At 39.5% G+C, this 17093-nt stretch overlaps 1 protein-coding gene across 3 annotated transcripts in view; it reads left to right on the top strand.

Annotated features, from left to right (window-relative positions):
• The window catches only part of LOC137674467 (cohesin subunit SA-2-like), a 63863-nt gene that overhangs the window by 28846 nt on the left and 17924 nt on the right, over positions 1-17093 (top strand). For all 3 annotated transcript variants that reach the window (XM_068419846.1, XM_068419854.1, XM_068419837.1), the window contains exons 14-21: positions 8547-8654; positions 10626-10734; positions 11924-12041; positions 12936-13039; positions 13481-13573; positions 13659-13748; positions 14761-14964; positions 16430-16506. In XM_068419846.1, coding sequence (XP_068275947.1) covers positions 8547-8654; positions 10626-10734; positions 11924-12041; positions 12936-13039; positions 13481-13573; positions 13659-13748; positions 14761-14964; positions 16430-16506 — 903 coding nt within the window. The remainder of the gene's footprint in view (positions 1-8546; positions 8655-10625; positions 10735-11923; positions 12042-12935; positions 13040-13480; positions 13574-13658; positions 13749-14760; positions 14965-16429; positions 16507-17093) is intronic.

Raw genomic sequence — 17093 nt, 5'->3', positions numbered from 1 at the left:
CTGATGCAGATGCTTACTTCCACGTACAGCATGGCTCCCTGTCCAATAGCCTTGTGGGATTTGCTCTTCCATTTAAGCCAGAAGTATTGGTCATTGCTAGATGAGGATGTAGACCTTAATGAACCAAATAATATGGTGTTATTAAATTTAAAGTATGTTTGTGTATTGAAGTGCTGCTGAAGGTCTCCTGTCTCGCTTCACACTCCATTGATTTGAGTGGCATTTCTCTAGGCCTACTTCAACATACACATCAGAACAGTATATGATGCTGTGAACATAGTATGCTTTTCTGAAGGGAGTACCATTGTTTGGGCCTCACAAGTAGTAGCTAGGGTTATATTGTTTCTGTGTTTACAACGTCCATTTCTACATCCCTTGGTTCTCCATGATGTGTAGCTATTGGAATAAAGCACAATGCTGTGTCTATGTGTATAACGTGTCCCTGTGCTATGAGGAGCAGCACACCATTGTTAAAGTACAAAGATGCTATACACCAGTTATGGCTGCCCTTGTTCTGTAGCTGTTTATCATCTCTGACTTTATTATAAGGGATCATGTTCTCATTAATGCAAGCTGCAGCTATAAAAGTTTGATCAATGTTTCTTTTTCCCTGAAGGAATTTTTTCCTAATTTTTCTTAAATATGATTTCCAATGTGAATAAATGCCTTCTAAAGTTTCTGAATGACATTTTTCCATCATAAAATGTAGTTTTCATAAGTAAAATGAATACATTTTGAAATTATTTTGAATTAGGCTGTGTGGAGGCCTAGCAAATACATGCTTCTCTTTCTTTTTGCTCATCTGTTGCATAGCCATCCTCCTTTCTGCCCCCATCCGCCCCCAGTTGTTCTCAGCCCTGCTGATTTGGCTTAATTATTGGAGTGATGAAAGTGGGAACTGGGGACTCAATGAGCAAATTCAATGACAGCTCTTCTCCTTCGTAAGACTAGTACTGACCAGTATATGAAACCTATGTGAAGAGAATGCAGACAATATAGACAGTCACATGTACAGACTTCCTAATAAAAGCCTGCATCAAGATACTTTTCTAGCAGGGGAAAAGCTTATGCCTCAGTACCTACAACAGTGTCAGAAAGGACTCGCTGCTGGCATTGCAGAAGCAAAAAATTTCAGGGCTGTTGTGTCTCAAATAAGTGCGTCTCATAGCTTAAAACCAGTATTTGGATATTGAGCAGTAATGCAGCTTGATACATGCAGTAAAGCATGAAATGGGTTTGGGGACAGCTACTCCTCCGCCTTTGAAGAGTAATAAATGACAGCTTGTATAAATGGCACTTCTCCTTGTATGCATTGATGTAATCAAATTTTTTGCCGCTATTGTCATGCTGTATTGGCTTCTCTGTGGATGGCTCATTTTTGTCATCTGCAAATTTGGTAACTGAATTCTCGTTGCCCAACTTGCATTTTTAGTGAGACACGAAAGACCTTTCAGATCTAGTTTCTATTTTTAAAGCTACTGGCAAGAACCTCTGTCTTGTGAACTCCCTATATTTGATTTGGAATCATGTATTATTTTAAACAAATAATATAATCTTAACTGGTCAGGTACTGACCTTTAGAACATGTCTCTCATCTTGGAATAAATCTTTTGTTATTTCATGACACGTGTTGGCAAGACGCAAGGCCAGGAGTAACATTTTTCTTCCGGTTAGTCTATTGGGTGCTCTGTGACTTTCTTGAGGAAAATTTACTATATCAGTTACTCTCTTTTACTGGCTTCCGTAATTGTCTTTTGTGTGAGTATAGTAGCAAGAGCTCATTGACAATTAATTATTTTTGTGATGTTTTACAGTTGCACTGGAGCTGTGCTCCATGTATGTTAGTAACAGCTTTGACCATCTCTTAACCATCACTGCATTCCAATCCTGTGGAATATACATTGACTATTCTGTGTACTACTGGCTCATAAAACTGCTATGCTGGCCTTTACATTCTCTCTCTTGCTAGCTAGAGAGGCAGTGAAAACACTGATCTCTTCAATTCACTTAGATGTGTTGCATTATTAAAAAAAAAAAATTCCAGTGCTGATTCAAAAGCCTCTTGCTATGCATATACCTGTTTTTTTCAAATCCATATTTGTATTTTCATCTTGTCTATATCTGTAAGCTGAGGTTCTTTTTCTTCTTGTTTGTTGCATGTTGTCTCAAATGAATGCCAAGGTCTTTGGGCTAGTAAATTTCTATTTTTACACGGCATGATGTGATCCCAAAACTGAAATGAGCCTATGAGGTTTAGCATAATAGAAATTATTAATGCTACTGAATTATGCATAATTGTTATTGTTAATGTTGCAAAGGATCTGAGAGGGAATAGAACTAGGAAGGAAATGAAGAGGGAGAAAACATGAGTGATAATGAGAGACCAAGGAATCTTACTGAAGAGTTTTGCCTCCCCTTTAGGAGGCAAATTAGTTTAGTGTGCCTACTGCCAGACAATTCTGTTCATTTTTGTGTGCTTAACTCCCTAAAAGAGTAGAGGGACTTTGGAAAAGAGCAGCAAAAGTAATTAGGTAACTGTAGTAGATGAACGAGGAAAGGTTACAAGTGCAGGTAGGGGCACAAATCTACAAATAGCTTGAATATGTAAATAGCAAAGGGGAAAATTACTTTGTATTATATTAGTTAAATGTAAGTAGAAATTAAACTGAGTTTTAAACACAAAACTCTCAAGTCTGAAATCTGGAAGAGCTGCCTTAGTGAGAACTGTGAATGTATTGCACTCATTGAGGTCTTAACATAGTTTAAAAACTGTGTAATGGAGCTGATAATACATTAATTCTCACCACAGTGCTTTGACAGTGGTCAGTAGAATTAATCCAACTTAAGAGTGAAGAAACTGAGGCTTGTAAGTTCCCAGTGTCCTGGTTAGCACAGGAGGCCCAAGTCAAGTAGGGCTGCCTCACTGTTGTGCTTAAAACCCTTAGTCTCTTTTCCAACTAGACTTTTCTCAACTAGACTGGGAAAGATGTTTTTAGTTTGGAGAGGAAGGGGCTACACTGTAGGAGAAACTTGAAAACTGGATTTGGCAAAGGATACCATGGCAAATAGTGTAATATATGTTACTAGTTCCAGTGGTAGATGTAGATGTCCCAGTAATTCAGTGTCAGCAGAGGGTTGAATTCTGTGATTCTGTAGTGTTATTTCATAGCTAAGCCATGGACTTTGGAGGAGAAATTGACGTTTGCTAGGCAAATGCACTGTATCTAGCAAGGTTATCCAGACAAGCCATTGTGCAGAAAAACAGTTAAGATTGTTGAAGGATTAAATGCTATTATAAAAAGTGTTTTCATGTGATTGTAAAAAAATAAGCTGAAGAGAGAGACATGCTTTGCTTATAAATAAGGAAATTATCTACCTTTGTCTTGTTTAGTGGCTTTTAGGAAGAATAAAGAAAATGTTATCTTGAAGTTGATAGAAGTAGCATATGAAGCAGTGAAGCAAATTACACAGCACAGTTCTGATTTTTTTGCATTAGTATCTTGCCTGTAGCAGATTAAGTACCATCAAAAGGGAATGGCATGGAGCTCCTCACAGCTCCTCTGTGATTCCTTCAGGTCCACCACACCCCTGTTCAGGTGGAGTTCTGGTAGTGCTTTGTGAAGCATATTCCAAACAAAACAAAAGTGAAAGACCAAAATGGAACAAAGGCATGTGCCTTCTCCTCTGTCTTCTCCTCTTTTCCAACCTGTCAGGTTTGTGCTTTCTTGGAAGTTACCTTCAGCAATATTCTCTCATCGTGCACCTCTATTTAAGAACCTTGAGATCTATTCTGAAATCTTGTCTTTCCTGTCTGAAGAGTTAACAAGAAAAAATAAGAATTGCATGCCTCTTAGGGTTATGTTTCTTAACCAAAACAGCATACCATACAGCATCTGCCTAATGTGCACCTTCCCGTGTTCTGTCACAGCATAATCATAGAATCACAGTGTATTGCAACATGCTAATCCTATTTTAAAGTGAATGGCAAAGGACTCTTGTTACATTGTAGTGGCAACCATGTTATTATCTCTCTGATCACCAAAGTGTTGTCTTGAAATACCTGCAATGACAGCAGGGTAGAAAGAGGGAGATAAAAATTTTAAGTAGAAAAATCAGCTAATCTGTTATCTCAGACATTAGAATATTTTCAACATATAAATTTTGGTTGATAGTGCTCAGTGCATGAATAATATTTTTACAATGTATTTGCAGATTTGGATGTCTAACTTGAATTAATTTTAAACGCAAAATTAACAGTTTTTTTTAATTGAGATGCTATACCTTGGATTACCAATGTCCCCATAACATGTGCCAGATCTTTCCCTGCACAGCCATTAAACCAAAAAAGAATAAGGTGGCAAAACTTTGAAAAGTGCATCAGGTGTATTTTTATTTTAGTGTCGTGATTTTGATGGTTATCCTTGGTATAAGCAATAGCACAGACCAAAAGAGGCAACTCCAGCAGTCATGTCTCTTGCATACAGTAAAATGGAACAAAAAGCAAGATATGAAATCTTTCAGCTGGTGCCATATGCAGAGCAGAATGGGTCTGTGATCTCCTCCTAGAATATCCCAAGTTCTTCGTGACATGTTCACATTGAAGTGCAGAGAAAATGGTATGTCATGACATTGGTATGTGGAAGGCCATGCCTGTTTATTTTTAGGCACCTAAACACTGGCAGGCACTTCTGGCTTAACCTTTATCTGTTGCTTGGCATTCTGAGGGCTGTAAATTTGCAGCAGTATTACTGCTGTATTTGAAGTATTCTTTGAATGTTTGATGATTGGCTTATGTATGTAAAAAAGAAAGGCACCTATTTACTGTGGTAGTATTAGTGGTAGTGGTAGCAGGTGAGTCAAGTGCTGCTACTGCCAGAGGCAAGTAAAACCCCGAAGCACTCGTTTGAGTGGGAGTTATGAGTATAAACCTCATTGTATTACAGAGAGTAGTGATTGAGCAGTATGTGAAAAGTAGTAGTAGTACATACAGGTATTCCCTCCCCTTCAAGAAAGAAAAAAAGATGAGGTGCTCAAGTGGTGTCGTGAGTGCCTGTCAGCCTATGCTGCAAAGAAAATGGGTTCTTTTCCCCTCCTTTGCTTCTGTGCTATTAGGGAGTGCTTCATATATGGCCGGAGCTATTGCATCTGACCTACTCTTGTCTTGAGGAGGGAGGAATTAACACTGCTGTAGTTTAATGTAACTGGGGTGAATTCCTAGCCTCTTTGAAGACAAAGTTAAAACCAAGGAGGCTGGGGTTTCAGAATCACAGAATGGCTGAGGTTAGAAGGGACCTCTGGAGCTCATCTGGAGAGGTGCTCAAGCAGGGCCACCTCGTTGCCCAGGACTACATCCAGATGGTTTTTGAATATCTCCAGTGATGGAGATTCCACAACCTCTCTGGGCAGCCTGTGACAGTGCTCTGTCACCCTTACAGTAAAAACGTGTTTTCTGGAGTGGAGTCTCCTTCTCTGGAGATATTCAAAACCCGCCTGGATGTGACCCTGTGCAATGTGCTCTAGGTGAACCTGCTTTGGCAGGGGGGTTGGACTAGATGATGTCCAGAGGTCCCTTCCAACCCCAACCATTCTGTGATTCTGTGACGTTCAGGGGGAACCTCCTGTGTTTCGGTTTGTGCACATTGCCTCTGGTCCTGCCACTGAGCAGAGCCTGGCTCCATTTTCTTTGCACCCTCCCTTCAGGTACTTACACACATTGATAAGTTCCCCTCTGAGCCTTCTCTTCTCCAGGCTGAACAGTCCCAGCTCTCTCAACCTTTCCTCACAGGAGAGATGCTCCAGTGCCTTAATCATCTTCATGGCCCTTCACTGGATTCTCTCCAGTATGTCCACGTCTCTTGTGTACTGAGGAGCCCAGCACTGGACCCAGCACTCCAGGTGTGGCCTCACCAGTGCTGAGTAGAGGGGAAGGATCACCTCCCTCGACCTGCTGGCAACACTCCTCCTGATGCAGCCCAGGATACCATTAGCTTGCTTGGCTGCAAGGGCACATTGCGGCTCATGTTCAGTTTGGTGTCCACCAGGACCCCCAGGGTCTTTCCTAAGGAAAGGCAGTTTCATTTGTACTGGAAAGGCAGAGTCCTTAATTTCTACCCAAATAGATGGCAGGCATGTTGCTGAGCTCTTTGAGCTATCTAAACAATTTAGGCAAGGAATTTTTTTAAAATAGAGACACACAGGTGTTGCATTCACTATTTCCATAAATGTGCCAAGAAGAGAAAACCTGAAATATAAAGAATAAAAAATACAAATTTAAAAAAGTGTACATTTGACCAGCACAGGAAATACAGGAAATTCCACTAAGCATAAGAAAAAGGTTTTTTACCATGGCGGTGGTCCAACACTGAAATAAGTTGCCAGAGAAGTTGTTGAGTCTCTGACTTTGTAGATATTCAAAACCTGATTGGACACAACCCTCAGCAACCTGCTGTAGCTGATCCTCCTCTGAGCAGGGGGTTGGACTAGATGATCTCCAGAGGTGCTGTCCATCCTCAGCTGTTCTGTGATTCTATGTTGGCCCACTCTAGATCATGGTATGTTTGTATGGAAATTTCTTTTTTCAAGCTGTCGAAAGTTTTTTTAAAAATATATGTAGAGAAAATGACAAGGGCAGCTTCATAGAAACTAGTGCTATAAAAGAACTAAATAATAGACTGACATTGAAAAGAATGAAAGAAACCATGTCAGACTGCTAGTTTATTTCAGTAAATTCCCCATAGCCTTTTAATATAAAGACGTGCTATATCATGTATTTTTACTCCTGTAAGTGCGATTTGTTGTCAGTCTTTGTTTCACTCTCACTTGTTAAACTTGTAGAAGTTTAATAAATTTGATACGTCATTCATAGCTTCACAGGACACACCAATGCTTATTCATCTACTCTAATGCACCGTGTTACCTCTTTCAATTTCTTATTATTTAACCTCAATAAACACATATTTACTCTATTTCCGTAGTTCTGTAGATGGCTGAATAAGAGTCACATAAATATTTTCCTTTATGCTGATTGCATGATATATGTACTCAGAGCACTTTCTATATGTCCTGTTACTGCAAATATATACTCAAGGGGAATTGCATGTTAAAAGAGGCCACCAAAACGTGCCTGAAGTATGTAAGCAGCTTTTCTTTTTGGTTGAGGGTAAGCATTATCTTGCGAGATTGACCCCTCACTTTTGGAGACATACTATCAGGACTTCCATTTAAACACCTTTTTACTGTTCCAGTAACCACTGTAAGCAACCACGGAAAAAAATGTGAAAAATTCAAGTGATACATGAGTAAATACATTGTAAAGCTAAAATTAATGAGGTATCAACTTCTGTAAATGAGAGGCTATTGGCTTTGAGAAATGAGTGCTGTCTTTTTTTTTTTTCCCCTCTACTGATTTTAAATCCCAGACAGTGCTAGAAAATATTTGCAATGGGCACTCCACTGATAGGCTCACCTAATGTGAGTTCACTTTTTTTCAGTCAGGTTGGAGGATGTTTTGAGGCTTTGTGACTTGTGAGGATACTAAAGGATGTGATGGGTTTGGAGGCAAATGGGCAAGCGCATGAAAGGCTGCTAATTTTTGTAACACATCACTCCCAGCAAATGAAGAGCGTGAATCCTCAGTTTTAGAGAAGGTATTGGACCACAGCTGTAAGATGGTTTTAAACTGTTACTACCTGAGGATTGAATGCAGTAATAAATAAAAGCCCTTTCCCCTCACTTGGCTGTAGTGAGTGTAAGGATCTCATATGTTGCTCTTCCGTTCGCTGAAGTAGCTTAGTCCCATGACATTGCTATGGCAATAAGAAGCAGACATTTTGAAAATTAAATCCTTGCTTTGGGCTTCACTTCTCTGGTATCTTTTCAGTGGGTTATTCAACCTAGATGCTTCAGTTTCCTTTTTGTAAAAGATTGATATTAATACCATTTCTACCTTTCACAGAGTGTTGTAGGTTTACTAATTGGCATGTGGTATTCTCAAGATGTGTAGCTGAATGAAAAAAATCGTGATTTTGAGTGTGTTTGCGCAGAAAGGTCACAGTCATAAGCATGCTATCAAGAATGTGTTTTGATTTCTTTTTACATGTGACTCTATAAGCCTAGTGTAATAGAATATATGTTTTAAAATACTGTAATAAATAACTTTAAAATAATTTGTACTGCAAAATAAAGGCTTCTTATTATTATCTTCTATGGTGAACATCTAACCATAAAGTAGAGGCATGACTTTATTTTATTACTCTTTTTACCATGACCGCTCATCAACCTTAATTATACTTTAAATTAATGTTCATGTCCATGCAGTGGGCCTGATTCATCATGGCTTGCACAGACCTCTGTTTCTCTACACAGTGAGCAAAAGAATGCTGCCAGTTTTGTTTGATAGCATTTTTAGATATGTCTTACAAAAATTTAGCTGTGTAAACAAGTTGCACGGCTATGGAGAATCAGGTCTAGTAAAAACTGGACATAGCATTCATAATATTCTTTGCAGATAAACCTGAACTATAACTTCCGTTGTTATTTTTGCCTAGGAACTGTGAGGATGTGTTATCAACTGAAGACTGTGAAACATTATACCAGTTTGTTTATACCACGCATCGTCCGCTTGCAGTAGCAGCTGGGGAATTCCTTTATAAAAGGTACTTCTGCCTGCCTGCCTGCATGCCTACTTCTTGCATATTCTCATTTGTTTCAGAATGAAGATGGATTTATTTAAAAGGGACATTAAGCATTCATTTTTCTGCTGGAAGTGTGTACCATGAGGGTAGTAGATGTGCTTTCTTCTGCTGAATCAGAAGAGAAATGCTGTCTGGGGGTAATCATTTGTTCCCCTGCACAGCCCTGGCACAACAGGCATGAGAAAAGTTGCAAGCGTAACACAGAGAGTATGAAACGACTGATCCACAGATGCCATGCTATGTTGAGAGCATACCTCCTTTCTTTCTACTTTCTTTTCCTGTTGCTTTGCTTCTTACAAGCTAATTCATCACCTGGCATCTGCTGGTTTTCCATAGCTTTGGTGATTAATCACAAAAATGGCCTCCTCTCCTCCCTTTGGAAGTTGCCTTATACATTGTAAAGGCTTTGAATAATGAGAGATGCAGCAGATTAAAAAGCCCTCCCAATTTTCTGTCAGGTTAATGAAGTACAGGGTTTATCTTCCCCAGGAGTAACTCTTATAAATGGGCTTCTTATAACAATGGTTGCATGAAGTGAATGGAGTTGGCATGCTAAAAAGAGAAGAAATAAATATTCTCTCTCTATGGCTGAGAGAAATAATTTTGCCTTAGAAAGAGGAGTGAAAATAAAAATCTTTTGGCAAGACTTTTGTTGGGGAAAAATTCAGAAATAATAAGATTCGTGTTTCCACACACGCAGAATCTCCTACTAGTTGTCTCTTCCTATCTAGCTGAATTGCTGATGTTCTGGGGAGCCAAGTCCAACAGAAAGACAAATGAAGATAAATTTCTGTTTCACATCTACTAGTCTTACTTAGTCTTTTGTGTTGGTCCTAATATTCTATCATAAATTAGGCGTTTTTCCTCTCAGAACACTGCTGCCTTTTGCCATTGAAGTGATTGCCCTGATAACTTTACTTTTTCTACCCAGTTTCCCAGTGCAGTGTGGACACTTTGACCCTGTAAACCTCATGCCTGTTCTTGTTTGCCCAGTTCTTCTCTCAGGCACTTCTGCCAGTATAGAAATGTTTGTCCTAGTGTGATAGAGATGTTTGCAACACCTTCCTTTCCCTGGTCATACTGCTGAAAGTTTTGGTATAAATGCTTATGCTTCCACCTCATGCCCCCCTTCGTCTTGGTTTGCATGAAATCTCCTCAATGTCTGCATTTTTAACTTAGGTTACTTACTTACCTAGCATAAATTATATCAGCGGAAGCATTTTCTGAAAGCATAATCTTTTACTGACGTTGAGTAGTGTGGTCCTGCTCTGAAATCCAAGCCACTTGGGCCTTACATTAATCTGCGGGGATGGCCTTCCTGTATTTATTTTGGGATTAGCACTTTTCATGAGCAGTACAGTCACACTCATTTTGGATAAAGAGGAAATGAAAATTGAAGTGTCATATTGAGCTTCATACTTCAGATAGAAGAGGAAGAACAGTTTTTCCGCTGTATTTGTGAGGTTGAGTAAATTGCCTCTTATAAATACAAGATACTGTGCTTTCTTTAAGAAGTTTCAGTTCCAAGATGTACCATGATGTGAACAATGGTTGGGTAGTAGTATCTCTACTCTGTTGTTAAGGCTTAAATTCAGCCTAGAGCAAGCCCCTTTTCAAGCATGAGCAAATGCCTACGTCATTGTGCGTTCAATGCTGTGGAATCTGCATCTGTTGTCCAGAAAGCTGGCATCTGTACCTGTGAAACTGTCAGAAATAGTATTTGCATCCACAGGGATAGCAGATCTCTCATAACGGAAAACAATCTAATCTCTTTTCCTTTCATCTGATAAAAAGTCTAATGTGATTTGGAGTAAATAAGTAGACATTTAGAAGAAACAGAGTCCTTGGGATCTTGACAGAATTAGTGTTACACTGGCAAATGAGTATAAGGAGAATGTGGCAGAACTGGAGTGACTTCCTTTCTGTTGGCAGGCTGCTTAGTCCTGAGGGAGATGAAGAACTTCAGCCCAAAGGAGAAGGGAAGTTTGGGGCGAGTACTGACCAGTTGAAAAGATTAATACGTTTTTTCCTGGAGAGTGAGGTGAGGAGAACAGCCCCTGCAGTAAGCCTTTTAAATCCAGTGTTGCATGTTAAATCAAGTACTGGCTTCCTTTTGAAAACTGTTTCTGGTGGCGAGCTCTGAAATGTTTGGTGTTTGGGATGTTTTTGCTCTCTAGGATGAGTTTTTAGTGAAGACATTTCTGTTCTGTTGTATTAAAACTAATTTACAACTGTGCTAATGGAGAGAATCAGTGCGGTTTCTGAAAACAACCTGAAAGACTAGTGCCACTGAGTGAGGGTTTTATGGTATGTGTCTGTGTCTTTCTGCAGGCAGATATGGGTTGCTCTACCATGGCTCTATGCTGACTAAGAACTGTGTAGTTTTACTGAGAGTTTTATCAGCTGAAGTGCTGTACTTCACTATTTGGCTTTTGCAGTGGTGCAGACCCATGTCTGGCCAAAGCATCTCAGGCACAGCAGTTTTGAATCTTTCTGCAAAGAATTTCACAGACATTGCTTAAAATGTTGACTTGTTTCTAGTGCCAAGGTTAAATTTTTAGTTGTTACGATCAGCAATGTAAAAGCAATACAGAAGCTAGTTTTAAATAGATTACTTATATTACAAAGGAAGGGTATCCTAAAAGAGAAAAGAAATATAAATATGTAAAGGGCAAGTGTCATGAGGATGGAGCCAGGCTCTTCTCAGTGACATCCCTTGACAGGACAAGGGGCAACGGGTGCAAGCTGGAACACAGGACGTTCCACATAAATATGAGGAAAAACTTCTTTACAGTGAGGGTAACTGAACACTGGAACAGGCTGCCCAGAGAGGTTCTGGAGTCTCCTTCTCTGGAGACATTCAAAAGCCGCCTGGACGCGTTCCTGTGTGATATGGTCTAGGCAATCCTGCTCCGGCAGGGGGATTGGACTAGATGATCTTTCGAGGTCCCTTCCAATCCCTAACATTCTGTGATACTGTGTGATTCTGTGAAAAGCTTTTTTTCTCTGCTTTTCCTGCTTTTTTCCCCCCCACTTTCCTACTTTGTATCAGATTGAAGACATGGTGTTTAAATGTTGATTAGCTTCAAACTAAATATGTTGGAATACTGTGTGTGAATATATGTGTGAATGACAAAGCTTTGTAATTGGGAAAAGGGAGAGGAACATGTGAAGCTGCATTTCTTTTAATGATGTGTTTGCTTCTATAAGCTTGTGTTTTTAATCCCTAGCTACATAAACATGTTGCATACCTCGTAGACAGCTTGTGGGACTGGGCAGGCAAATTCCTGAAGGACTGGGAGTGCATGACCACCCTTCTATTAAAAAATGCTGCAGAAGATGGAGAAGGTGGGTAAGCAAAGAGCTTAGTTTTGTCTGAATGAATCTCTTGATACTACTTTTTGAATTTTGCCTTCAGCTAGTTTAGGATCATTCCATAGTGCAGTACCCTTTGATCCCAAATTGTGGTCCCCAAGGGCCACAAAACAGATGCAACTCAATGCACTGCCAATGTGATATTTATATCAACGTATTTGTTTTATTCAGTATTCTGTATTTATGTAATGTTAGTTTAGAACCTTTGCAAGAATACTTGCATAATTAAGCCATAATGCTTACATAGCATTCACTTTTTTTGTTTGTCCAAAACTTAAGAATCTAAAAGTATTAATTGATTGCAGTATTGTCAGGCTATTGTTCATGCCTGAAAAGAAAATGAGTAATGGGTTGAGTTCATTGACATCTTAAGACTCTAGAGGATTAGTTTTTCATAGAATCATTTTAAAGTAAACTTAAATAAATCTTTAAGGCCCTTTCCAACCCAAACCATTCTATGATTCCATGAATAGTTGTTGTAGTAGAACTGGAGGTGGTTGTGTGATTGAAATCAAAGTTTGTAGACCCAGTGAGTTAAAGCATTTTGGTACTCAAAGAAGCAGGTTTGTCCTAAATGAGATAGTAGGAGTAGGCCTTGTTAAAACTGCCTGAGTTTTTGGGAGCCCAACTGCCCTAAAAGGTTTAGCCATGAGAGGAAAGATTGTTTTTGTGTTCAGTAAATGTAGAAAATAATTTTCTTCAAATTAAATCAAACACACTCTAGGTGTTTATTTAGCAAAATTGCATCTTTCTTTCTGTAGTGTCCTTCCACAGTTGCTCAGATAAATGAGTAGGCTTTACATTAGCTGTTGTTGCATCTTCATTTTTCTTTTGTGTGATGCTGAAAGGAGACTGATTTACTTACAGCACTGAGTGATGCTCATGAAAGTGCTCTCATTGAAATTATCCTCGCAACGGTCAGAGAAGCAGCTGAAGGTCATCCTCCAGTGGGCAGAGGTGCAACCAAAAAAGTCAGTGCATCTTAGTCTTATTTATTGTCCTTTAATTACATTCTCTTTGCTTTATGTGCTTTGCCAGACAGCATGTTCCTAGTGGTAGGTATATCTTAGGAAATAAAATGGCTTATTTTTATGAAAACACAGTGTCTTTTGGCTTCTAAATCTTTTTAGTAGTGAATGTTGAAGGAGATGAGTATTAAAGGAAAGCCAGTTGGAGCATGTTATTGACAAATGGTGAGCATTTTATCCACAAGATATAGCTGTTTAGCGATTTGCATCTAATTTGAGGTTAACAAAAAAATAAAAAAGCATCTGGTTGTCTCCATGGAAAAGTATCTTTATCTTAGCTTGATAGGCTTTAGACAAAGGCATGTGAGGTAACCTTGAGTCACATACAAAATTCCACTCAAATCTAAGAGATTTTATAATTGAAACAAAATGTTTTATCTGCAGGTTCCATCAATAAGAGAGAAGAAAATACAGTTGGAAGATTGTACCAAAATTACTGAACACTTTATTTTGGTGCTTCCTCAGCTCTTGGCAAAGGTAACAAACAGCTGCTCTGTGAATGCACGTTAAATATTTCATTAAAATTCCTGCAGTGTACTCATATCCTGTTTTTTCTCTGCAGTATTCAACAGATGCACAAAAAGTGGCAAATCTTCTGCAGATTCCTCAGTATTATGATTTAGATGTTTACACTACGGGACATCTAGAGAAGGTGAACAGGAATTGGGGTAGTCTCTTCATGTGGAATGTAATAAATTTATGTGACAATGTACAGAGTTTAGTGGGACTTGGAACAAGTAGGAGACTGTTGAAATATAAAGAAATGGTCTCATACCTTGAGGAAAGCGGTCTTGTTCAGGCTTTACTTTTTGATTTGGGGCTGCCAAAGCAAAGCCTTAGTGTTTGTCAGTTCTGATATGCTGTGACTGGCCCTGGTGGGTGATGGTTTGTGGTTTCATGTGATAGGCCCAGCCCTGGGTTTTTCATTGTTGGGTGGAGAGAGGGTGGGTTATGCCATGCGTCTAAGCTGGTGTCTCCCAGGAGTTTACTACAGAATAGGTTTCATTCTCCTTGAAGACTGACTCCCAGCTGCTGGGCAATGATAGTAACTGAAAGATAAGAATGGAGATAGTATATCTGCTGATGGGAGAGGGATGGACAGAAACAGATAGATTAAATCCTTGAAATAGCTTAATGTATTCTTAAGCAGGGATGTTTACAGGGAGGTAATGTTAGTCAAACACTCCTAGGTTAATTTCAGCACAAAATGTTAACTGGAAGAGAGTCAGCAGAATGGCAGAAGTTACGTCCTCTCACTAAGAGTGAAGACCCCAGTTTCTGACATGATCTGAAACATTCTCTGTCCTCTTCTGCTGAGGGACTCAACTTCCACTGTTTGGAGACACACCTGTCCTTTGGAAAAGCACTTCTTATTCCCTACCTTTGTCTTTATTTTTATCTAGGGCCAAACGTGTATTGCTAAAGTAGAACTTAAAGCAGTTGCTTTGTTCATTAGGAAGATCCAGAGCCAATAATAATGAAAAAGAGCTATAAAGCCAGAAAAACAGTTGTATACTAGAATCCTGCCCCTCTGCTCCTTAGGCTGGCATTTATTTCATGTTGGTTGAGTGACCTATAGAGATATATGGGCCTAGTGAAATGTATCTAAAGCATAAGTGGATTTTTGTACACTTTACCTATAATACCCCTTTTATCACCTGCAGCATTTGGATGCTTTGCTGAGAGAGGTAAAAGACATTGTGGCCAAACACTCTGACATGTCTGTCCTTGAGGCTTCCTCCAGGACTTACTATATCCTCTGCAGTGAAGAAATTGCCATCTATAGCCAGGTGGATCATGCCCGAACTCAACTGATAGATGAGTTGATGGGACAGCTTAATCAGCTACTAGATGGCTTCTGGCAAAAGGTGAGTGTGACTCATTGTGGAGATAAACAAACTGTGTCCCTATGAAAAAAGACGACAAAAAAATTAAGGGGGATATGGAACTATTCTTTGCCTGTTGTTTCTGCTTGAGGGGAACAGAACTTTCAAAGATGGGCTTGCACCTCTTAAAAGACTGACTGTTTACATTTTAATGAAGCAGATGTATTTTGGCAGGAATAGAATGGGGAAAATAATAAACAAGGTAGTCCACACCAGCAACAGGGCATTTTATGTCTTCTGAATATTCTGGACCTAAGCTCCATAGTTGATCCATAGTTATTCCATTACTGTGCCAAACATACTATGTGGAAAATCAGCTAATAAGTGCTGTGGATCTGTAGGTGATGAAACTGTTCCCAAAAAGGTATAGTTCTGTACTTCTACATATTTGACTGTACACAAGATGTCCTTTGTGCTGCCAGTTTGGCTGTAGAGAGAATACTGGGAAAAAGAAAAAAAAAACCCAGCAGCCTGTAATGCAGATTGTATAGCTTTGGGGTCTTTGAAATGATGACTTTCCCCTTGAAGGAGGACTGCAAAGTCTCCCTCAAAGTTTTTAATTAGTTCTAAAAAGCAGAAACAGCTGGTGGTGATATGAATAGCTTGCTGGTTGAACTGAACAACAGAAGCCCGCAGCTGATCTGATCAACTGTGCCGTCATGAACAGGTGTCATGCCATGGTATGAGAGTTAACACTGGCAGGTTTTTATTGGACACTGGGATATTGTAAACTGTGTCAAGCCAAAAAATCCCCTAACCTCAGACTGGATTTATTTTGTTGGTCTTAAATAGACATCTGTGTCAATGTGGGAGAATGTGTACTTATGAGAAACAAGATAAGTGCTAGACTAGGGATTCTTCAACTCCTTCGTAGTGTGATCCATATCTAAATAGAGAGATTTTCTCCTGGAACCCCTCCCTTCTAATTCCTGGTTGTATATACCGTCTCCCATAATCATGTAGTATACTTGTGGAAACTACAGCAATTGCATCTATGGGAAAGTATTTAATATATTTTTAGCTATCTTTGAATGTGATCTGGCAGCTGGAAGCAAGGAGAGTCAGCACCATGTGAACAGTTAGCTTTCCAGAGATCCTTAACAACTGTGTGGGGGACCATGAATGGCCTGTGAGTCTGAGGGTTAGCACTTCTGTGTTAGCCTCATTCCTAGTTTTTACTCTGTGTTAGCAATACTGTAGTCTAGGGAGGCTGTCATGGGTTTATTAATGACAGGGACATTTCCTTATACAAAATTTCTGTGTGGTCAACATGTTGTTTTCTTTTTGCTGTAGAGGAAGACATGAGTAGCACGGTTAAAGGTGAAGGGACTGGGGAGGGCTGGAGGAGAGTAATTCAAGCTTGTGGGTTGGTTGGGAACAGAACATAGCAGTTGCCTTGCCCCACACTGGCTAATTCCTTTCTCTTTCCCAAACTTTCATAATTTAGGAAGAAGGATTTTGTACAGATGCAGGAGAAATTTCCCGGATGTACTCCGCTTTGAGAAGAGTAGCAGCTTTTCATAAGTGAGATGTTTGTTTACACAATTTACTTTCTCATATATTTAAGTGTCAACCTAACAGGTACAAAGTGACGGTTGCTCTTGTTTGTTGGGTTTAACAAGATTTTTTCATAAGAGAATGAAAATGACCCCTATGAGAGGTGCTGCAAGGTTTAGTTTCTTCTTAACAGAACTGTGCGCTTGGATATAGAATTCTTTTTGGACTCATTACTGAGGTTGGAGCATCAGCCCTAATGTGATTGAGAAGTGTGTGCTACAGAGTTGGGATATCAAAGTGAACACAGAGAATCCTCTCTGTGCTGCCTCCGTCCTAGCTAGATGCTTTTGCACTGCCTTACTGTCCACACTGGTGGTCAGTCTGAAGAGGGTATAATGAATGCAGTCTTTTTTCCCAGCAGATGTAATCTGCTTTGTTTGTTTTAGTTTATATGATCTTCTTTTGTTAAAAGATGGATTTCTCAAAAGCTTGGTTCTCCAGGGATTGTTCACCAAGTAAATTGTCATGCAAGATAGTAGAGGGTGGGGGAACTGGGCCTTCTTCTCAATGTGTCTTTTACCTGTCGTGCGTGCTAGGGCAGCTCTGTTTTTGCA

This window comes from Nyctibius grandis, chromosome 2 (assembly GCF_013368605.1).
Source record: "Nyctibius grandis isolate bNycGra1 chromosome 2, bNycGra1.pri, whole genome shotgun sequence".
NCBI lineage: Eukaryota > Metazoa > Chordata > Aves > Nyctibiiformes > Nyctibiidae > Nyctibius > Nyctibius grandis.
The sequence above is the reverse complement of the archived record's forward strand: the minus strand, read 5'-3'. Positions and strand labels throughout refer to the sequence as shown.